Here is a 25,675-nt window from a genome sequence, read left to right as displayed (position 1 = left end):
GAGTCCTGAGAATACATTATAAATTATAAAAAATATAAATGTCACTCTCTGAAGGGTGAAAGCATAGAATTCTTTTAATACTCTAGTTCAAAAGGTAAGTGCTCTTTAATATATTTCAAGAGGTGTAACCATCAAACAAAAATTACTGTTACTATGATGGATGGATGGATGGATGGATGGATGGATGGATGGATGGATGGATGGATGGATGGATGGATGGATGGATGGATGGATGGATGGATGGATGGATGGATGGATGGATGGATGGATGGATGGATGGATGGATGGATGGATGGATGGATGGATGGATGGATGGATGGATGGATGGATGGATGGATGGATGGATGGATGGATGGATGGATGGATGGATGGATAGATAGATAGATAGATAGATAGATAGATAGATAGATAGATAGATAGATAGATAGATAGATAGATAGATAGATAGATAGATAGATAGATAGATAGATAGATAGATAGATAGATAGAGACAAGTGTATTTTTTATGTAGTAGGTTTGGCATCCCACTTTCATGAATTCAAAAATCCAGCCCAATTTGTCTTGATATTTTGCTTGGAAAACATGAGTAGTCTAAACAAAAAGGTCTTTGAAATTGATTTTAAAAAAGGCAATATAATAGATATAATAGATAACAGATAATACTGTAGAATAGTTCAGCCAAACATGAAAATTCTGACATTATTTGTTAATCAGAAAGTACGACTTGCAATATAGCGTAATATACTGTAGCATATATTATGCTTTTGAAGCTTGAAACCTCCAGTCACCATTCATTTGTAATTGCATGCATGGAAAAGAACAACTTGAACATTATTCAAAATTTGGAAGGCAAAAAAAAAACAAAAACAATTATTATTATTATTATTATTATGTGGGCAGTTAAACAATCTAATATATCTGATTTTAAGCTCCACTAAAAAATACAAATTAATTTTCATTCAGGAATTGAAAACATGTTCACCAGAGGATGTGGTGTTCAGGTTATTGTCTGTATGAATTAAAGTTTTAATAATTAAATTTTTAAATAAGATTTGAACGAAGATTTTTATTTATTTATTTTAAAAAAGAATGCCATGTCACTGCCTATTCTTTTTTAACTTATTTAGTATACAAGAGGGATAAACTGCTGCAATTTGCATGAATTAAGAACTGAGATATTATTGTCAAACAGCTGAACTTTGATTCCAGCGGCCGTTAAAAGGAGACAGACTGAAGAAGCCATTGTCTGGTGAAAGCCGGCCTTCTGAGCACTAGCAGCCTGCATTATCCTGTGACGGAGGAAGCTTTCCCTTGACACAAATTAAACCAGCTCCTACTTGGCACTTTATTATCGCTTCAACTGAGTGATTTATTGTTTGTGGAATGAAAGCAAAAGAGGAGGAAAATTACATTTTCAGCAGAGCCTGGGCCCGTTCTGCCTCTACTCCTCTGTCCTGAAAGAGCTCACGACAAACAATAATGTCAGCTGTAATTGATCTGAGGTCGCCGGTTAGCCCTCCAGTAAAAGCCCACTATTTAAGCGACAATCCGCCCTGCCTGCTCCTCAGATGCTGTCTAATGAAGCTGTCCATCTCTGCTATTTACCTTCTCTTAAATGGAAGAGGAAAGATGTACTGTATGAAGCCGAGCCAGGGAAGATTTGCTTTCCTCGCGTGAAATAGGACCTGCAGATGCCGTTGGAATGTGTAATTGGCTGCCGGAGTCAGAGACGTTGGTTCCAGCGCTAATTAAATGACTTGTTTCTGGCCTATCCATCTTTGTTTGCCAGCGCAACGCGACGGAGCAGTATGTTGTAAATGCTCTTATCTAAACAGACGTTCTTTTGCACGTCCCTTTGATTTGAGAGCCAAAATCTTCTGCCTTTTGAAGTAGCTTTTGAAACGGGATAACAATTTAAGTTGTTTTTCATGTGGCGTTTCTGAATGGCAGATTGTTATTTTTTGCGATGCCCATCGTTATAAAAAGGTCTCACTTGTTGCCATAAACAATCATCAATTTTTAATAAACTGTCAAGGCTATTCGCCACGGGTTTCTCATTCAAATAACAAATCATGCTACACTTTAATTGTAAACATGATACAGGCCACTCATAAATGTGCCTATTACAAAAGGACGTTCAACCATAAAAAGGCAGTGCTCCATCTGTGTAGAGAAGGTGTTATTGGAAATAAAAGCATTGGTCCTTCATAAACAGACAACGAGACTGCTTTTCTGGTAAGAGTATAGATTGTTTTCTTTTTCCCAGATGGCATAGCCAGTCAAGGCTGTTAAACACTGTAACTCATTAAGGCCCGCTAGACGAAGGTATTCCACTTTGAAGTAGCCACCCACGGTCTTTCTGTGTCATTGAGAAAAACTTTAAAGTCTTTTCTTCCTGTTTATAATCTCAATGCTAATCATAAAAAGTAACATCTTGAATTTGTTAATATCCCTCCAAAAATGATAATAAAAAACGAAACAGACCTGTACACTATCACCAACAATCACGCAGCGCTGAAAACATCCCCAGACGCTTGAGTATTTGTTGCAGGCGAAATTTGAAGCCACAAGAACAGAGAAACTGCATCCTTGTAGAAAAAAAGGCATTTACTATGCTCATTCTGAAGTGAGAGTGCTTAATAAGAAACAGAGGGTAAAGGAAAACACCTATTACACACTTGTGAGTGTAAAAAATAATGGCAACAAAACATCTCTGGTTTGATGAGGTAGCATAATTACGCAGACCCGCAACCCCCCACAACCATCAAAGCAAACATGTGGTAGGGATTATGGAGGAGACAGACAGCATTGTTTTATTATTTATTTATTTATAATTCTTCCTCCAGGAGGATAAAGGCCCAGCAGCAGTTCTTGACATATGGTGGAGTGTTTTTGGTCCAGCGTCACAATTTGTTACGCTGTATGTGACGAAAACAAAACGACATGACATTCTTATTTTGATATAGAAACATATAATTGAAGTACATTTTATCTTAATATTTATCTTAATTTTATTTTATTTTATTCTCCAAAATGATAGAGGCCAAATGTGTATTGACTATTTCAGTCGGCCCCTATTTATATATATATACTGTATATACACTCTTAAAAATAAAGGTGCTTCTCGATGCCATAGAAGAACCTTTTTGTCTAAATGGTTCCATAAAGAACCTTTAACATCCGAAGAACCTTTCTGTTTCACAAAAGATTCTTTGTGAAAAGAAGGTTCTTCAGATTATAAAAAGGTAAGGAAGAGATGGTTATTTAAACAACCTTTGACTGAATGGTTCTTTGTGGAACCAAAAATGGTTCTTCTATGGCATCGCTTGAAGAACCTTTGAAGCACCTTTATTTTTAAGAGTGTTATATATAGAGAGAGAAAGAGAGAGAGAGAGAGAGAATTTAAATAAATAAATAAATATGTTTTTAATTTATTGGCTAGGCACACATTTAGATTTTGCTCAAGTTGGAAGAAAAATGTAATTAAATTAATAAAAAATAACATAAAATAAAACAGTGGCATATTTTGTTTCTGGTGAAACAAAACAGTTTGGTCTCACATACAGTGTAACTTGAGCTGGTTAACACAATTACCTGCATGGTACGAGATGCCCAGGCACAAGCTTCTGGATATTACTGAAAGCACACCCAATTTGGAATTGAATTGGTTTTAGCTTAAATGTGTCCCGTATCATTCTCCATAAACTACTGCTGGTTTAGGGAAAGCAGAAGGGAACGGACATTACCAGCAGATGTTTCCACTGAGGGTACAATATATTCAAGTCCAATCAATACCCCCCCCCCCCCCCCCCCCCCCCCCCAGCCTCCCTGAGGGACTGTGACACCCAGGCAGAGCGAAGGGAGGGGGGAATCATTTCCATCAGATACTGAGCAAAGGGTCCCGTTTAAAAAGATTGCTTTCAGTCAATGGCAGGCAGTTGTCATTTGACTCGGACTCTGAAATGAAATGTATCGAACAGCGTTATCAATCACAAAGTGCAGGGGTCCATAGGAAGGCTTTCCAGTGGATAAGACAGCCTCTTGCATCATCTGTTCTAATTACAAAATTAGCATCACGTTGCAGAGGCTGCATCTTTGCGTGATTCTGAAATTCCTTGTGAAAGGAGATTTGTTATGTTTGTCATACCGCTTTGGTCTTATTGAATGTGCTTAAAGGGATAGCTCACCCAAAAATGGAAATTATGTTATTACTTACTCACCCTCATGTGCTTCAAACCTGTATGACCTATTTTTTCTTCTGTGAAAAATATGTGTGCAATGCACACAATAAAAATCAATGGGGTCCAGTTTTGTTTTGGAACCAACTGACTCAAAAAACTGATTATATCGACAAAAACAGATGAAATATTGTTCAAAAATGATAATACTTTGTGTTTGACAGAAATAAGTCATTCAAACAGATTTGGATTAGGGTTATTGTTAACTAAAACTAAATCTAAAAGTAAAATTAGGGCATTAAAAATACATTTTGTTACTGGAAATAAAATAGACATTAACTGAAATAAAATAAAAAATAAAAAAACTTTTAATATCAGTTGGTTGCCAAGGCAATATTTCAAATTTTTAATTAGTTTAACTTAATTCTACAACGACTACTTAAGTACTAAAATAACCAAAACTAAAATAAAAATGAATAAAAACTGCATACATTTGCAAACAAAAAAAACACTACAAAAATCTAAACAAAAAGAAAATATAATACTAGAAATGTATTAAAAAATATCACTGGTTTAGATTGACATAAGGGTAAATGATTAATTAATTTTAATTTTTGAGTGAACTAACCCTTAAAAAAAGAATTTTCAATAGAAAAAGAGAAACTAAGATCTCATTAATATCACAATAGCTTCTTCATGACAGCTATGAGAGTGAAAGAAAGTGGAGAATTCCGGTTAATTAACTTGGTTAAGTAAATAAAATATAACAATTATTTTATTATTATTTTATTCTACTTTTATTTTAAATAATATATTTAAATTTTAGACAAAAATATACAATATAAGTTTTACATATAATAATAAAAAACAATATAATGAGAGAACTGCCTTTAAAAATATTTTTGCATGTTTCCAAATAGAAAAGAAAAATCACGGTTGAGATCTCTTTTCCTGCTCTATATTAGTGTTTGTTTCCATTTCTTCTGAAGACATTCAGTAAAACAAACTAAACATAACAGGACTCTTAAGCTTTAAAAGAGCAACCTTTGAGCACAAATTTCCTCTGGGTCACTAAGAAAAGTCGAGTTGCACAGACTCCTGTATTTCGTACATGTACTACACGGGCTAAATGCGGGCTACTTTCTGTAACTTGAGGTGATGGGATGATTTGTTCTGGCAGGAAGCCTGACCCAGAGCAGGATCACTTGTCTGGTTTGGGTTAATGGGGCTCCAGGCATGATTGATACCTGTGAGTGATAATGGACGCGTCTTCATTTCTTATGTTCTAATTGCTGCAATGTTATTATCACTGCAATAATCATGGCAATATTCCGATTGCACCACATCCTCTCTGTCATCATAAGGCGCAGCTGTTAGGCATCACGCGCTGGTTTGTTTCCCTCCTGTAATTGAGTGCAGTGAGGTGACCTATCGGAGGAATATTCGAAGCAGTCAAAGCGCTTGCATCTTTCACATTATGGCCCGCAGAGGCTTATCGTGTGTGAAAGGTTGAATGTCATTTATTACATGCATCGCATTTACACCATGTGACATTGTCTTTTCCATTTGTGTAGATCTCTTCATCCCTATCTTTGCCTCCAAAGGTCACTCAATTCCACTTATAAATGCAACCTGACAGAGATTAGTAAAGAGGGACGGGCAACGCACCACGTCTCACAACGGAATCAAACGGCTCCAAATTAATTCGTCCAATTAATGAAGAATGAGCTTTAATGTTGATGAGGCTCGACAAGTAAACTGGTTACTTATTTATTTCATTTAGTCTGCGGCCACACGAATATCTACCGTTTGGTGCCGGCTACACTCACTGCAGTAACGTGGAGCTGTGCTGCTTTTCAGAGATGATAGAGCATGATACGGATCATTACAGAAATAATGTTTAATCAATTCCCATTTTGTAATCTGTTTCTGCAGTTGTAGGCATTTGTGTACACCAGCGCTTTGCACATTTTTACACCCGACTCCCCCCTCTCCCAAAATCATGCATATTCAATTTTATGCTGATGCTTAACTGTCGATGCAACCGGAATTAAAACAAGCAATTCGACTTCATTAAAAAAGTAAGTGATTATCGAGTTATCTTTTTGAAATTCTATTAAAATGTGTGACGCTCTCCACTTATCTGTCACCTGCTTCCCAGGAGCACAACACACTAATAGAGGCACTCAGAAACGAATGCCCAGGAGAGGCCGCGTGTCTTTCTATACTCAGCCCTGGTTCTCATCGCAGTCTCAGAGCTATTACTAATGCTTCCTGCCTTCCCGTGAAGAGCCCTGTTGATGTTTAAGGCGAGACAAAACAGCATTCAACAATGTAAACTGACACAGGTGAGGTGGTTTTGAAGAAACTGGCTATCTGTGATGTTAAATGCCTATGGTGGGACTCAGTCAGCGAGTAATAAGGAAAGAATCATTGCCCTGATTTCTGCCGGTGCGACTCAGATGTGGCTAGGAAGTGTACGATGTGTTTTTACCGTTTAGCTGCAGGCTGGTTTTTCACTCAGCAGACTTCTGGGCAATATATCACATTTTCATACTATATTTGTGGTGATTTAGTTTAAGCCACATCATGAATATGAGAATGATGTTATTGCACTTTCATTTTGCCAGGTACTTTTACTGAAATGAATGTCTATAAACTTAATGCCTAAAGTTAATTCCCCTGAATCAATTCAAACTGTTCATTGATTAAAAACTAGCAGTTTAAACGAATCATCCATCCTATTCATATGAATAAAACACATTACACAGCTACATGTTTGCTTTACATATAGTTCTATTAAAGCATTTGCTGAGATTTATTTGCATCATCCCTCAAATGTCAAAAGTCCATATGGCATTATTTTATTTATTTATTTTTTCAGATACTAAAAAAAAAAACTAATGTTTTGTATGGTATTCAATTGCTTCACTAAAAAATAAATATATAACTTCCATTATATATCTTCCAAATATATAACTTTTCCATTGTATACATGGAAATATTGATGTTTATAATAATGTAAAATACAAATTTAATATATGTTAAATATGTCAGGTGTTAATTCAGTTTGGGAAACATGCCTCTTTTTTCCTTAAAAAAATGATTGACTGTATTTTAGTTGTTGGATCAAATACCTTCTGAACAACTTGGCAAAATTACTGTTATTTTGGAAAAATCAATCAATCATAGGAAACATTAAAATCATAGGAAACATCATCAATTTAAGCTGAATAAAGAAATATTTAAACAAATTTCACTTGAAAAAGAGAGAAGTTTTAACTATATCAACCTGACTTTGATGAAGGCATGAGAAAAGAGAGGAAGAAAAAGTGAAAGTCAAACAGACAGACACGATTAAACCGAAAACTTTCTTCTGTTTGCCGTCGCCGTGCCACGTTTAGCAGTGCGAGGCCGCCAGATTGAAAAACAAAGCGCAACCCTTGTTGGATTTGTCCTTCCACAGTGTGGGATTTATTATTAGAAAGGACATAAACAGACTAATTAAATCACAGCAGTCGAGGCTGAGATGACAGCTGGTGCTGTGTGTGACCAAACAGATCCCTATCAAAGAGCAGGAGGCATGGCTCACTCAATCCGTCCTCTATGGGGAGCTATTTTAAGAGGCCCGGTATTGAGCACGAATGCTTTATGCTAAATGAGGGCTCGATGTACAAGCTGGCTGATTATAAAGACGCGACGCGGCCCCGATGCATGATGGATGTGCCTGCTATAAAGACAATGGGTTTAGGGTCGATGTTTTTTGATAGGTGTTGAGGAAATGTGACAGCCCTCATCAGACAGATATCGCACCGCTACCGACTTCCTCAGTGTCAGTTAAAAGCGTCATCGAGCTCTTGACGCAGTGATGCATTGAATCTGTGACGAGATCGCTCTTGACAGTGTAACAAGTAAAATAAGAGGCATGAGTCTTACAGTTATTAATGTGTTTGCAAGCTTAAGTGTATAATAAGAGAAAAAAGGGAACTTCTGCCACAATTTTATACATTTTGAGTAATTATTACAAGATTTGAAACACCACCGGTTCATTGGCTGCACATTTGAATCCACTGATGAGAAGAAAATATGGTTTTAACAAGTCAATAATGGCAAGCGCAATGAAAACAACTAAATCAATGGTGCTGCAACGTTTGCAAACAAGAGCTTGAATTATAACACCAATAATTGATTCCCCACCTCCCCGCTGTTTTTTCTTTCCATCCTGTGATGTCATTTCCAATCGATTCCTTCCTGTGTACAATGATGAGAAGTTTCCCTAGTTTGTTTTTGCTCTGACTCTTTCACCCGCTCCACCAGTGGAAATTTGCAAGCTGCACCAGCAGCTTAACCAAAAAGGATTAACTCCCATATCCAACCGAGAACACAGATAATGCTCGGTAATTGGTAAAAAATGAAGATGAATGGGACAGCAAGATAAGGACCAATTAGCTCCTCCACGCTTACAGCTGCGGTCTCTCTGCAGATCCATCTCTTGAGTGCTGGCCTCCTCTGCCAGAAGAAGCCTGTCGGCCTGACCTCATCGATGGTGGGAGGCCCACCCATCATCTACCCCCCTTCACTTTTAATTCTGTCCCTAGCATAGACACCTGTCACCAGCCCTGACGTGACAGACTCGTACTCCCCAAAACGCTAAACGCCAGGTCTGGGCCGGGTCTGAGCACGCTAACTCGCAGAAACCCACACAAACCCACGCGCACATACATGCCTGAAAGTTTGTCGCTTATTTCATTATGGCAGCATCATCTGGTTGGTGATACACACAATTCCCCCATCTAATTACGGAGAGGATTTAAGGTCCATTAACGTTGCCGTGGCAAGGAATCAGATGCAAAATGGCACCCAGTGGCCACCAAGAGAGAGATTATTTTCACCTCCTTCCATTTCTTAACCCGAAGGCTGCAAATGCGTGAGTCGCAAGAAAGGGAAGAAAGCAAATAAAATGAATAAATAAGCAAACAATTCATCTTGCTTGAAAAGGGCAGGTGTTGGGTTTTGATTCAGGTCAATTCAGTGCGAGGGAATGGATTGCTGTTTGTGTGTCTTCCAGGCGCATGTTTTGCTTGGTTTGTGATCTGTAATTGTGCCGTTTCCTGTGAGTCAATGGAACAATCCACATTGTAAGAGAAGGGAACCCCCACCTCCTTGAAAAAAAGCTGGGGAAGAATCAAAAGGGAAGCAAGCACTAAGCTTAATCACGTTCGCCTCCTCCTCTCTCGTTCAGGGTGTTTGGCTATTTGGCTCCAACTTAAACTGGCTGACTGTTTTTCTCTCTGTTTTTGTAATTAATAATTGTGATGCAAGCCGGTGAGAGTGATTGAGTTGAATATTTAATGTAGAAAAAACATTAGCCCAGCCAATTTGCATCAACACCAACAAGTCCAGAGGAGAGTACAATGTCCTTCACACACTTACTATCGACACTTCAGACTAAATCTGTTCTAGACTGTACTGCAAATCACCATCAGAATATATATCAGTGGAGGAATTGAAAAGGATTCATATTTGAGGGATGAAAAACAGTAGCGACCATACACAACACCCTACACTGAAAACAAAATGGCGCAGGATTTATCTCAAAACAATTTTCACTCAGAAATTATTATTAGTAGTATTGTTAACTAAACATGATATTTTCAAGTAAACAGTTTTATTTACCACAAGCTCAATTTACCACTTTGAATTTTTTTTTTTTTACAGTTTAGAAACCCTACTGAGTGCCCTTTTAACCATTCACAACACCCTTACAGTGGCAACTTTTGCATCACTCACAAAAATGCAATACTACAATAAAAATAAATAAATAAATAAATAACAGTAGTGATGATAATAATAATAATGATAATAATTATATTTGTTATTTTTATAATATCAATAGAAGTGATAACATCACACAGACAACATCACCAGTAGTAGTAGTAGTTAAAAAAATAATAATAATAACAATAATCATAATATTATTATTATTATTATCATTAACATCATCATCATCATCAACAACAACAACACCATAATAATAATAATTATTATTATTATTATTTAGTAATAAATACATTTATTATTATTATTATTATTATTATTATTATTATTATGGTCAGTGTTAAAGCCTCTGTAAGTGACATTTAAAAAAATAATTGCACATGCATGCTAAGTGTCTCAAAATAAAACCTCATAGCATAAGCAACTGTTTTAATATAGCACCGGCTAACTTCCTGCTCATGACATTGTCCACTCCTGTCTGGAGAGTTTAGCTGAGTTCCTCTGTTCTTAAGTCATCTCTATATCTGTCAAATGATTTCAGACTCTGGACTCCAGCTGCAGAATGCGCCTATAAGCAGGACATAATAGGCATTCACAGTCCAAAAGCATTACAGCCAATCAAAGAGCTCAGAAAAGCAGAAGTCAGCAGAGCACCGCACCGCAGCTAAGAGTTTATTTTCACAGTTGTGTGTTTTCTCTGGCACTCTTTTAAAACACCCAGATGCGATATCTCTCTCGGTTCTCTGGCGAAATGACCTTTCCTTTTTAATGCCGTAATGATCCGGAGCAGTGAGGGAATTCGCTTGGAGAAGGGAATGGAAAACACTGTCTATTTCACTTAAAAACCTAATTTATGTTGCAATTAAAGGCTGAAAGGAGCTTGTTTCTCGCCTCTGGCTGGCTGAATAGAGGCAGCTATATTTCGCCCTCTTATCATGCGGGTGACTCCTATTGGCCACCCTGTCACAGGAGAGTGCTTGATATAAACAAGAGATTGCACTGACATCCAGTAATCAATATTAGGATGACTTCAGTAGCAAACATCATTTGTCTCAGCCTCCGTTCTTTTGACCAAACGAAGCATTAATTTAAATCATAAATCTGGGAGTGATTTAAATCCTGGAATGAGAGGCCCGCCTGCCTTTAATGATTTATTTTCTACATTTCTGCGAGCGAGAGATTTGTCCATACGCGGTGACAGGTCACCTTCAAACGCCAGAGGAAGACTGTTCATCACCATGCAGACTAGCATCTCATCGCTGCGAGTAAATATTAAAGTAAAAGAATCCAATTGATTGTGGATGGGTTGGAGAGGCGTCGCGGCCATATATTTCACTCAAAGCTTCTAATGCCTCTCTAGTTTGGCTCCTTCGCCCACCGCTGGGCCAGGAATTATTATTCTTCGGGGAGTCTGCGTGCTCAAGGTTACAATTTAAATTGTAAAAAGATAAAAACAGTTTCTTATTAGCCCCATTGTCGCAGCCTCGCCTATTCCGATTCGCATTTATCTTAATTTCGGTGACCTCGCGGTCCCCCGCCGTCGTTCGCTGTCGGGTGACCTCAGCTCCACGCGGCTTCCTTTCGATAAATCTGCTTAGAGCATGCCGTGTTTTGCCAAAACTCCTAGTGTCAAATGCAGCTGGGAAATCCTCGACGCAGGGTGGATATTCACAATGGAAATCACACGCGCACAGTTCAGCTCGGGGATTATGGTAACTGAATCATTTGTAATGGATTTGTGGTTTAATATAACAGTGTAATTTCCACAAAAAAAATGGCTTTAAGTAATGTTGCAAAGAGAGAGAAAAAATCGGAATGTATCTGAGAAACGATTAATTGGAGCGGGGGACATTCAAAACCAATTTTCTTCACTAAATTGAATTAGCGGCTCGCTTAATAGCTATTAGCTTTGGGATAAAGTGCTCATGGATGAATTTGATGTGTAGCTACTTTAAAAGTGCATTACCTGCTAATGATGAATTTGGAATCAACCAAACAAACTGACTGCTCAATAGAAGATTGCACAAAGCTTTCCTTATAGATGTGGACGTTTGCAGTTTATGTTCAAGAGCACATTTTAAGAATTTTGCATAGGTAAATAGCAGGAATTATGCTTGGTTTTATAACAGCAGATCAGTTTGTTCTTAAAGGGATAGTTCACTCAAAAATGTTGTTCAAAAACTGAATTAAACTTTTTGAATTAGACTTTCTTTTGCGGATTATAAATAGGTGATATGTTGAAAACTGTCCAAGTGTGTTTTTGGACCTAACTGATGGAAAAAGCATGGACAAAAACAGTTCAATTCCTCAAAATATCTTTTGTGCTCCAAAAAATAATGAAAGTCATACAGGTTTGAAACAACATGAGGGTGGGTAAATGATGACAGAATTGTTATTTTTTGGTGAACTATCGTTGTAAGGAAGGGGGGGGGGCCAAGTATGGTGACCCATACTCAGAATTTGTGCTCTGCATTTAATCCATCCAAGTGTACACACAGTACTGAACATAACCCGGAGCAGTGGGCAGCCAATGCTGCGGCTGCCCGGGGAGCAGTTGGGGGTTTGGGGCCTTGCTCAAGGGTCTCAGTCATGGTATTGATGGTGGAGAGAGTGTTGGTTATTCACTCCCCCCACCTACAATCCCTGACGGACCTAACCACGACGTTTGGGTTAAAAGTCCGTCTCTCTATCCATTAGGCCACGACTGCCCCTTAAGTTAACCCTGTTAACACTAGCATTAAGAAATTTGAGTATTTCTGGTCAGTTTCTGGTCATCTGACTGGACAGTGCTAAGTACAGGTACAATTGGGTTTCAAAATGCTTTGCAAGTGCTTAAACTACATGGGGAGGAAGTGGACATATGACTGCATCGCATTTGTAATGCAAATGCTAATCTGTCCTGATGAGTCCCACCTACACATGTGCTTTGTGTCTACATGTGGCCTTGAAAGAAAATAATTTTTCAGTTATAAATGGGAAAAGTGCATACATACATATACATGCACAAGACTTGATGAACATGCAGTGACAGATCACAAAGCATGAGCATCTGAAATTCAGTTAATAGTATATATCTGAAAAATGGTCAATTGCATACAGTAACTGTAACAAAATTAGCTAAACCAAAAAACCCCACTTTATCAACATTTAGCCATGAGACCCTCCCTTCAAAATCTGATCACAAGGAGTCACAGAAGACACATTTGAGAAGTATGTTACTCCTAAGTGTAAACTGCAATGTGTCTTGCCTGACCACTCGTGACAGATCGTGAGACGTTTGCTAATACCAGCCCTGCATGCAGTGTGAGTCATGCTGCTGGTGGACGGTGACTCACCCACACTGGAGCTGAGGTCTCCGTTCTCTGAGTCGGCCCCGTGCTGGGTGTTGCTTCCGTGGTAGCTGCTCATCACCTCCAGTTTGATCTTCTTCACCTTCATGGCCTCTGCAATGGCGGCGTTGGTGGCGGCCGCAGCTGCTGCAGCGGCGGCTGTGAGGCCTACAGCAGGAGGACATAAAAATGGAGTCACTGCAACATAAAGGTTCAACTAAAATGGGCTTAAAACAAAAGATTGGTCAAGAAATGTTTCTAGAATTTTTTCAAGTCATTTTTTCAAGTCATGATTGTTGCATTATTGTATATTATTATCTAAACAACTGATTCCACATTTTGGGAAACATATAATATATATATATATAAATAAACTTATATATATTAATTAAAATAAATTAAAAAATGTATACAATTGCTTTAGTACTGAATAGCATCCAATATTGAAATATAATTTATGTAATCATGCAAAAGAAAAATTTTATACTCATTGTTTTGAGATCCCACATTACTTTGAGTAGTGCTTTACCTCAGAAAGAAGGGGAAAACTGTTTCCTGCTCTTTGACTGTTTGACACGGTCTTTTCTCCCATCACTAGCCTAACACAGTCTTAACAAGAGCAGATCATTTGCATCCCGTCACTGACGGTAGCTTTGTGTTTTTGATTACACAGCTGGCCCCATTGGACTGATGCAACGCTTTCTGCTGGAAGCCTCACTGTCATGTACGTCTTCTCTGATTTCCGTCTCTTTTTCTCTCTAAATGCAAAGATGACGCCGTTGAGCTTTGATGGTGACAGATGGAATCAGGAGAACATATCATGACTGACATGTTGCCATGGTTTCTGTTTGTAAATAAACGGGTGGGGATGTACGACAAAGTGAAAACAAACAGTCTGAAACAGTGGGAAACCGAAGACGCGCTCAAATCACACACATGCACACACAAATGTGTGAAACATCTCCAACACGTGCACAGTAAATGCTCTCATCTGACTTCAAATCCATTGTCATTCCCTCTGAATGAACAGGAACGCTGTGATTCAAAGTCATTTGGCTCCAGTGGCAATCATCATATTTTTCCATTGTTTGATTTGTTTAAAAAGAGGACAGTGGAGATGGGGAGATTGGATAAAGAACTGACTCGCTGTCATATACTCTTTTTCAATGACAAAACACCTGAAAGACTCGCAATAAGTAAAAGGAGGATCCTTGAAAGAGACCTTGAATCCATGAATGAAGATTACTGAAATGATGTGAATGGATGAATCAAAGCTGAGCTTTTTTTTTTTTCAGCTGTGTTCAGTGAATCCTGTGATCTCTGTCTCATTTTATGCATACAGTGTATTGAAAATGGTTACAGTACAATAGTCTCATGTATGAGACTAGAAGGCGAAGCGGGTTCTGGGATAAAGGCTGAGCAACTTCATAAAAATATTAAATGTCTTAACTGAATGCATTTTAACATTTAAACAGATCTGAATTCTGTATATTTATTTATTATCCTGTTAATCAATTCAAAATAAATCCAATTAATTACAAGATATGTCAATTAATTAATTTCATATTAATATTAAAGAAAAGCACCCCACAATTATCTCTGAAAACATATTATAAAAATGACATTACATTAGTCAGTCAATTGTATGTGTTATTTCCATATAATTACACATCTGTCATTTGTTGCTAATTTGAGAGATATAATATGCAGCCTATTGCTTTTTAGCAAAAGATTCAGTCAGTATTTACAATTTTTCCAAGAAAACAGTCCTTAAAATCCCCAAATCCTCTAATGTACCATCAATCTGAGATATGTTCATGGCCCATTTGACTTAACAACCCCCCCCCCCCCCACGTGAGGGAAGCCAATTGGTAAATTCATCATCACTAAACTGTCACATTCACTGACATGACTCAACTGTGGCCATTTGGCCTCTGTCTCCTTTCCTGAGCGTGAAGAGAAAGGGAAAAAGAAAGATATCGAACATGTGGCATTACTACGCCACCTTGCCTCCCCAGCAACAGATAGGCAGATGGTGTGGGCAGCATTGCATGCCACCGGCTTTCTGGGCTTGTTTGCATTTTAAAGTACATCAGTACCATATTGATGAATCGTATACACGGTGTCGGAGTGGCCGCTCTCGTTTGCTGTTGTATATTCATGCCCTACAGCTGCAGGGGGGGGGGTCTACTTCCCCCCTCCACTCATAATAAATATGGCCTCCATTCGCACTGAAGGTCAATCTTCATTTGCATCTAATGGGAGAGAGTCAACTGTTTTCTAAATGAGATGTATGCGGAGCAGAGACCTGAGGAAAAAAAAATAAAGGAATAAAATCACCTTCCGGTTGCTTGCACGAAAAAGTCGGGCACTGGAGTTGCATTTAGGGGAATTTTTAGTCTGGCAATTATGCACTTCAGTAATGCATTAAAAACATCTATCATATTCATTTATCAAATAAAATGGATATGTCTATATGGAATGTCCTGCAGGTACAGATGTTATCAATAAACAGCTTACCATAATTTCTTGCTCAATTAGTCTATTACACCATAAACTAGTGGCTCTCGGCTGGTGGATTATGAATCAAAAATGGCCAAATCAAAGATAGCAATGAAAAACATATGCTACTAACCATATTGTTCATAGGTAAAATAGCAAAATAAATTTTGACAACTTTTAAAACAGTGTTATTAAAGGCAAAGGCTTTACTTCTAAATAAACTTTTCAGAATTTAGGATAAACTGATCCTTCAACGACTGAAAAACAAACAAACAAACAAATAAGTAAATAAATAAACGTTCAACAACAGCACAAAAGGAAAAAGTAGACACACCCAAGACTTAATTAAATATATATTCATATAGGATAAACATATTTTGCAACAATATACAATTAGATATAATAAAATTATAAATACTAATTATAAAATATTTTAACAAAGTAAATAAATAAGTCAAATTTGGCCTTATTTAGAAAACAGGACATGCAACCCAGACTAGATTAAATATTTGTTTGCATAGCATAAACAAGGTTTGTGACATGTTTTGGGTCAATATATAATTAGATATAATAAAATTATAAATATTAATTATAAAATATTTTATCATAATAAACAAACAAATAAATAAATTAAATTAAATTAAATTTTGCCAATTTCAACAACACCACAATAGGAAAAAGGAGACACAACCCAGACTACATTAAATATTAGCTCATATAGGATAAGCATAGTTTGTGGTATGTTTTTGAGACAATATAATCAGATATAATACAATTATAAATACTAATTATGAAATATCAAAATAAATCAATAATGAAGTAAAAGCAATTGAGAAGCACTGCTACAAACTACAAGCATGCAAGAGGCAATTGTATTCATGTTTATGGATCCTCCTCTACATTATCATTCAATATCGGTCCAGAGAGATAGTTTGGTTCATTAGATCACAAATAACATCCAACGTAGGCTACAAGGGTGTGTTTGACTGTAACATCTACATCAGAGTGCCCATCCACAAACAGTTCTTCACATCAGCAACAAGTCCACTCGTAGTGCCCGTGCACGTCTGAACATCACAACGAGCAACCCACTCCTTCCTCAATTAGCATTCATTAGTATGCAAAGCACCAATAGCAGATCGCAATGTTTCGACTTTTGAAAGTCACCTTTAGATTCAGACAGCCATGTCTGTTTTCTCACAGACATAAGGATCTCTTCAGCCATATATAAACAGCTGAGCCTGAGAGAGGATGAGCGGGCAGACGGGCGCAAGACGGCGGCGTGGGGTGGGAACTTTGACAAATAAAGAATCACATGGTACTGTCATAATGCGCACAAAACAGCAAATAATAGAGATGGGGTCTGATCGTAGCCCTTGGAGCAGCTGTCATATTAAATAATAATGAAGGATCTATTAATATGCAAAGGAACCAACAGCAGACTGGCTTAACGCTGTCATGCCTCTGAATATTGTCAGAATGTTCATTATTAATTAACATGCGGCCTGCCCCATACCTGCTCAATGTCAGAACATTCTTATAACAAATAAGGAATGTATGTGCCTCCTTCCACTAATAGTGTAATTAAATTAAGATCAGATTAACTTCACATCAGTACACAAAGAGTGACTTAGCCAAGCTTATGATAAGCAAGTGCTTATCTACTGACTTAATGTTGCGGGTTCCTAATAGAGACCGAGGCGAAATTTCACTCTATTTACCCAGTATATTTGCAGAAATGAGCTCCGTTGCAGTGACTATTGAGGACCGATCGCGCTCAAAGCTGAGGTTGTGCCAGCGAGGACTGGGTGAATTAATTCATCTGAATTGTTCCATCTGCATTTGAGCCAAATACCGCACATCAATTATGAGCTGCCGACACTGGGTGTGAGGAGAGTCGCATTAGAGTTGACTGATCTGTTTATGACAGTGTAATCTTGCATCTGCATGTTTCATTAACATCTTTTTGTGTCGATTCTCCCAGTCTCACTGCATTTCTAGTTGACTGTGTCCACCTGATGACAGACTGATGGAATGATACCATGATGTCATTTCCTGCTTAGCTGTGAGACACTGTTAAAGTGTCAAGTGTTTGTCTGTCCGTCTATCTATCTATCTATCTATCTATCTATCTATCTATCTATCTATCTATCTATCTATCTATCTATCTATCTATCTATCTATCTATCTATCTATCTATCTATCTATCTATCTATCCATTCATACATACACAGAGTGTGTGTGTGTGTGTGTGTGTGTGAGAGAGAGAGAGAGAGAGAGAGAGAGAGTGTTCAAAAGTCTGGGGTTGGCCTGTTCTTTTTTTTTAAAAAGAAGACTAATGTTCAAATATCTCTAATTTCTTTTTATTTAAAATAAAATAATTTGAAATATTATTACAATTTAAAAATTCTGTTTGTATACATTATATTATAAAATGTAAATTATTCCTGTGATGACAAATCATTTTAAGAAGCTCCAGTCTTCACTGTCACATCCTTCAGAAATCAATCTAACATGCTGATTTTGGTGCTCAAAAATATTTATTATTTTTAATGTTAAAAACCGTCATACTTCTTCATGTATTTGTGCAAACTGTGATCATTTTTTTTCTTCAAGATTCTTTGATGAATAAAAAAAAAATTGAAATATTATTTGAAACAGAAATCTTTTGTAATATTATAAATGTCTTTGCTGTCACTTTTGATCAATTTAATAAATCCTTGCTATATATATATATGTGTGTGTGTGTGTGTGTCTATACAGTATAAATAAATAAATAATATATATCGTCGTACTACGTATGTATATGTATGTGACAAATAAAATTTGAATTTGAATTTATATATATATATATATATATATATATATCAGTGGAATAATTAAAATTTTATAATATATACTGTATACAAACAGATTTTTTTAATTGTAATAATATTTCAAATGATTTTATTTTAAATAAAAAGAAATTAGATATATTTGAGCATTAGAGTATTCTTTTAAAAACAATAAAAAATATGACCAACCCCAGACTTTTGAACACTCACACTCTCTCTCTCTCTCTCTCTCTCACACACACACACACACACACACACCACACACACACACACACACACACACACACACACACACACATCTTATATCTTAACCCCAGACATTTAGGGATATTTTCTATCCATAATATTTGTTAACTATAAAGTCACCTGCAATATAACAGGAATCAATGACACTATTCTAGCAGGGTAACTGTGGTGTTAAATGACATGCTATGGAAGAAAAACATCTCAAGTGCTGCTTTAAAACAGAGCTGAGCACAAAGGCCCTGAACATTTGCCAACATTACAATTACACCGCTTTATGATGATGGTTACATTAACAAAATAACTAGGACCACTTCATGCTGTTTTAACTGTTGTTTACATTTGCTCGCCCAATCCTAGTGCTGTCCAAGATAACCCTGATCTGTGAAGGCCAATGCGAGCAAATCTCACTGCATCTACTCACTGCATGCTGCTTCGCCAACCAAACAAGCAAAGACCCTTACAAACCTGATTGTATAAAATGTTACTTTTCTTTAGAAGTTCCAACCAAAATGTCAAGATCAGAGCCTCTCTCATGGTTTAAAGGCCTGGATATCAAAGAGTTTTTGTCGTGGTTGCTGAGGACTAAATAAGAGTAGACTCTCATCCTGGGCTCTCATCCTGTACCACATGGCCTTTGAGTTCCTGTTTCTAAACAAGACACTGATAGGCTGACCTCATTCAAACATGGAGGGGCAGCTGAATGCAGTTTCCCAAGCCGAATGGTTCACTAATGTTTTAGCGGCATTGTTCAAGATTACCAGTTCTGCTGCCAAGATGGAATTTCAATAGTTTCCCATCAATTTCAAGTTTAGAGAGAGAATGCCACACTTACACAGCAGAGAACATAAAAAAAGAAAATTTAGCAATTCATTCATTTAATTAGGTTTATGCTAAAACAATTTTTGATTGTTACTGACTTCAAATTCCCTATTAGCAAAAACACAGCCCTGAGTAAGTATTACTGGAGATATATACAATGTCAGCACCAAAGAAGCTTTACAAGTGTTGTGTTTTGGGATGCACTAATGAACATAGGAGTCGCCATAATCTCCACACATCTGAGCCGAGGACACTGTGATTAAATTTCATTTTCGAAGGAAATATCCCGGAAAAAAATCAGTAGCGTCCCCGATATGTTTATTAATCAATACCAACGCATCGTGCGCGAACGTCAGCTCCAGACAAGGTAAGTATCATGAGTCTTTTTTCCAAATTGCCTTTCTGAAAGAGCTTCTTGGCACTCTGTAAGGCTAATTGCTAAAGCTATCATTCAGTATGTTTACATGGACATCAATACTCTGATTTTAATACGATTAAGACAATACTCTGATTAAGAGTCTACCATGTAAACAGAGATTTTTGATTACCTTAGTCTGGCTAAAGTCATAATCGAAGTAAACACAAATCGAATTAAGATGTGGAGTATTCCTATTTTAGTTGCATTATTGAAGTGCAGTACAGACATGTAAACACCTTAATCAAACTATTACCGTCGCAAAGGACTTTTCGCCGCATTTTGCGACAGGATACACACAAGGCAATGGTCAACCGTTTGACGGCAAACAAAAGAGCTTCAACACCACTGTATGCACGTACAAATAATTAACTGCACTTCAAGCTTTCATAAAATTAAAAATGAAACACCCAAAACTGTATATGGCAACATCACGAAGACGAACTATATGTTTATACGTGTGATTCTGGAGGGGACGTCGGATGGCGTCGCGTGGTGACGTAATGATGCATGCCATTAATCGATCTATGTACTATAACATGTAAAACAGGAACATGAAAGGATTATTCTAAAAGCAACTCATGTAAACACCTTATAAGACATCATAAAATTGTCTTATTCAGAATAAGGTAAATAATTAGATTACTGATGTCCATGTAAACGTACTGACTGTCTCTGCCTGTTTTCACTGCTGCTGCCTTCATGTGCTATCAGAATGATCGTGAATAGGAATGTGGTAGTTAAAAGTTGCATATGAAAGCAATGTGAGTCGATCGCTTGAAGTTGTCGAGCTCATAATCAGAAGTGGGACTTATAAAGTTTGTGATAGCATGAGACCAGCTATGTTGATATTTGTCAGTGTAATTTATAAACGCAAATTTATTATGCACAGTATAATCAGATGGCAGACTTTGAAACCGAGTACGTTTTCTGTAAAGATAACAGGCTTGTACTAATAGTGGAATGCTGATTTGCAAAGGCTAGAACTGCTAATGCCAGAGCTTGAGCTCTTGAAGCTCCGCCCTCTTCTCCGGGAGCAACAGCTCATTCGCATTTAAAGCAACATACTCAAATTCAGAACGTTTTGGCTCATACCCTAAAAGTGGCAATTTTAACAAGCTATAAAAATTTATCTGTGGGGTATCTTGAGCTAAAACTTCACATATACGCTCTGGGGACATCAGAGATTTATTTTACATCTTGTAAAAAGGGGCATAATAGGTCCCCTTTAAAGGATAGATAACAAGTAGGATAGTTTTTTTAAAGGATCACTTTAAAATATAGATAAAGTTAATCACTCAGCTTTCACAGTTTGCTTTAAGAAACATTTAGTTTCCCAGGTGCACTTGAAGGCATTGTTACATTCTATATTGTATAATGCTTACCACATGATTAATCAAGATAACTGATCAGCCTTGGTGCTAACAATGCCAAGACCTTAAGTTCAATTTCCAGCTTGAATGCACTGTAAGTCAGAGTGGATGAAGTCTTTACCAAAAAGCATGTATGTAAATATAGAGTCATCATGAAGAGCTACTTATCAGTGAGGATTCTGCGGTGGCTTGTTTTGTGACGACAAGTTAACTTATACAAGATAACTCTACAATAGGTAGAGAAAACATCATACTTTGCAAAGAAAAACGACAAAACTTACTTAGGTTTGAAAATGATAACTATATGGCTTTGTGTTCAATAACTGCTCAAGAATCCACAAGAGAGTCTTAACGAGAAGTGAACTGTACATTAAGAAGAAGTGAACCATAACCTAATGACTGTGTGTTATTAAAAGATGGCAGAACAACCGAGAGCACGATATGTAAATCAGGAGCCTTTCTCGCAAACGACTTCAAAGCCGCTACAATGAAAACCAGCCGTAAATAGAACAAAAGCATAAGACTTGCTCCAGGCAAACTGAAGGCACAAACGATTGTTGTTGATTCTTGTGGCTTTAAGCTTACTTTAACATCACATAGGCCTATGTACATACAGCAGTGAAGTGGATTTAATCGGGCTAATTAAAATCCACTCAAGGCAGAATGCAGCATCCACTATAATAATCTGGAAGAGAACAACTCTCCACTCCAATTTATTCTGGAGCTGTGGTTGCACAGGGGGGCTTGCTGGGAAGGGAGGGGGTCGACTGGGACGGTCAATGGTTCTGGCTGGTAGTTTGGATGAGGGCTGTCAGATTTTGCAGCGTGCCATTTAATGGATGGGCAGCGGGCTGCTGCGAGAACGGGCCGTGGCGCGGGATGAGGTCCGTGTGCGTTACCTGTGGGGGGAATGATTCCCGGCGACATGAGGCCCGGCACCGAGTGCGGCATGATGTGAGGGTTCTCCGGCGATGTCACACTCTGGGTCCGTTTCGGAGGCCTCCCGGGTCTTGAGCTAAAACAGAAGTGAAGTGGCGGAAAGGGGGAGGTAGAGAGAAGTGCAGAAAGAAGGGGAGGGGTGAGAGACAGAGGTTGCCGTTAACATTCGGACCAGAACGCAATTCCATTCCGAAGAGCTAACATGTACTGTAAATAAATTCCTTTTCAAGGACAGTTGCTTTCTGCTGCTCGACATAATAGACTTCCATAACTAATTAGATTACACAGTGAATTCATTTCCTTTATTGAAGATCAACCACTTTTTGATGCATAATTCATAGCCCGTACTTCGTTACCTCTGTATTAATATCCCTACACTATTTGAATTACCTCGTTTGCATATGCTAAAATACGGCCATGCGGCTTTCAGCCTGGAAATTACATGTTAACTTGTTATAATTATTGCAGTCAGGCCACTATTGATTTATGAGACTTTTAAAAACCAAATATGTGTAGTTCTGGTAATGAATGATATTCTAAGGTTCTTCAGGAAATTAAAAGGCAACGGCTGCCTTAGGAAACGTTCTGCTTGCTTGATTTAATAGGAGTCATAGCTGGAAGCTGGTGTGACTGAGTGACTCAGACCTGTTGTGCGTTTATGATGGAAACTTTTATTACTTGAAATGAGTGACCAAGATCACACAATGATTAATGACACAACAAGCGCAAGTCTGACGGAGGGGGAAAAATGCCCCTCCAAGCTGATTGTCAGATATTTTTCACACATTACTATGTTCTGTTCATCCATGCATTTTTCCCCTCTAATTTAGGCAAAAACCGAATATCAAAAAGGCCTTTACGGAAACATTTCTTCACAGAGAGTGTCCGTAATAAATCGGTGTGGTTGTTACCAAGGGTGCCTGCAGCCACTGGGGACATCTCCCGCATTTTTTACCAAAAAGGTGATTCTGTCCCAGCATTTTTTTTTTTTTCAAACTAATTGCATACAGAAAGCATTCAAAATACGTCAAGTTGCTCAAATGATACACACAAACGTATTATGGAGAGTTGGTTGAATAACAACCAAGCTAGTAACTGGTTACTGAGGCACAAGACAAAAACTAAATATATAAAATAAATACATACATACATGCATACTATTTTATGGAGCAATTCATTTTAAATGTGAAATGAATAGAAAGGATCGATAGAATATTACATGGTTTAATATGTTCAAATTAACAACAGTTAAATGAGAAATAATTGTTCCTGCTTTTGGTTGTTACAAGAGAAAAGCTCATTTTCAGGGCATTGTCAATATTTCACAGCACTTGCGTTACAATGGCATATCAGGACATGATTGAAAGAGGCCTTCATTAACTCAAGGTTTTGTTCCCTGCTTTTCCAGTGACTAAACAGGGCCTCATTTTCATGGCCAAAAGGAAAGCAGAAGAGTGCATTCACTACAACCCAAGGCCTTTTTAAAAGCTCACTTATTCATATACCACCAAAGTCTGTCATGTGCATCAGTTTAGTCCATTTACAGACTGGGCCGATGAGCTGCGTTTCATTGGGTTTTATCATGTTTTATCCCTGACAGGCATGAAATTGAAATGGAAATTCTTTACTTTGCACACTAAAAACAGAAGAGGCCATAAACTCCATGCTCAGAGTGTTAGCCATGAGAAGGAGCAGCACTAGCTACAGTCAGACCTGAGGCCATTCACACTGTAAGGAGTTTGAACCGTATCAACCTGTTCAGATGTGACTGAATCATTTCCACATCGCATCACGCAACGGAAATAGAGACATCATCATACTTCATATAAATGTTCTATTTATTGTAGATTCCTCTTTAGGAATCTTTTATATTCATTTTTACAGCGCCCCCTTTGTTCATAATTGGCATTAGCAATTTGCTGTTTGATGTATTTATGAGAGTCTTTTTGCAGCATGTGGCAGGCCATAAATGAACTTTAGTTCTTTTAAAAGAATAATTTGCCCAAAAATCATTTTATTATATAATTTATAATTTTCTCTAACCCATAAAATATAAAAGGTATCTTCTAGCAGAATGTTCAAGCTGCTCTTTCTCAAACAGTTAAAGTGAATAGGGACTGGGGCTAGTGGCTTGAAAAAAATTATCTGCATACTCAAATTTGGAAAGTTGCAACTGGTCACAAGACACATAAAAACATGACAAATGACTTCAACTATTGAAACTTTTCATCATTTTACAGATAATCTACAAAAATTCTTTAGCGTACCATAATAGAAGGAAAGTCTTAGAACAACATGAGGGAGGGTAAAGGATAATACAATTTTAATTTCGGATGAAATATCCATTTAAATACAACACTTTGTCTGAGTTTGTCACAGGAGAGTTGAAGAGACCCCAGCAATATGCCCGACCCACAGAACGTCCTAAAATGAAATTCCTCCTCCTATAGAAACACCTCTTTGATCTTATGAGGGAGATTGCATGACAGTTTTGCTGTCATCACTTTCAATGTACTGAGCTGAATTATTTATGAAAGACCTCAATAGATGGCATGTGATGGTAAAAGCCTTCCTCCCTCTTCCCTCAACAATGCCAAAAGCAGAAAAAACTTGGACAAAAAAATGGACAAAATGTCACATCAACTTTAGCTCCAGGAAGAGCAGGGGATTTTGAACAAAGCAGACGTTTAGCCTCTGAGCTGTGGTGGGATCTGCTTACGGAGTGTTTACACCATATTTGACGAAGGTATAGAGTGGAAGAGGAGAAGGAGAATGAAGGCTTTTTTATAAGGCTGTATAGCAGCAATATTTTAACTTAACATTAAATATTTAATAGGACAGTTCACCCCAAAATGAAAATTCTGTCATTGTTTACTCACCATCGTGTCGTTGAAAACCTATATGACTTACTTTCTTCTGCAGAAGAAAAAAGATAAATGATAAAAAGCATTACGAAAGTATCATATATTTCATACTATTCATTTTTTCAATCCATGCAATACCTTTATGTGAGGAACAGGGAGTAAAATAGAATTTACTTTTATTGCCATATCAGGTTCATAGGCTATTACATGGCAGTTACAGAGTTAACATTCAACAAAGTAACAAATACAATTATAATAAATAAATCTATTTTATGAAATTTTATGAAATCCATCTTACAAAATAAGTCCTTCAAAGTTTGCCCTGATAAAAATTGTTTTGCTGAACTGACAGATCAAATTCACAAAAGTAGTCTGAATGATTCACTTATGAATCAGAC

At 37.4% G+C, this 25,675-nt stretch overlaps 1 protein-coding gene across 12 annotated transcripts in view; it reads right to left on the bottom strand.

Moving 5' to 3' along the window:
• The window catches only part of LOC306876478 (dachshund homolog 1-like), a 112,751-nt gene that overhangs the window by 33,306 nt on the left and 53,770 nt on the right, over window positions 1-25,675 (bottom strand). For all 12 annotated transcript variants that reach the window (XM_079427675.1, XM_079427682.1, XM_079427684.1 and 9 more), the window contains exons 2-3: window positions 22,374-22,489; window positions 13,292-13,453 (exon numbers count right to left, since the gene is read on the bottom strand). In XM_079427675.1, coding sequence (XP_079283801.1) covers window positions 13,292-13,453; window positions 22,374-22,489 — 278 coding nt within the window. The remainder of the gene's footprint in view (window positions 1-13,291; window positions 13,454-22,373; window positions 22,490-25,675) is intronic.

The sequence above is a fragment of the Barbus barbus genome (assembly GCF_936440315.1).
Source record: "Barbus barbus genome assembly, chromosome: 10".
Classification (NCBI taxonomy): Eukaryota; Metazoa; Chordata; class Actinopteri; order Cypriniformes; family Cyprinidae; genus Barbus; species Barbus barbus.
This window is presented reverse-complemented; position numbering and strand designations above follow the sequence as displayed.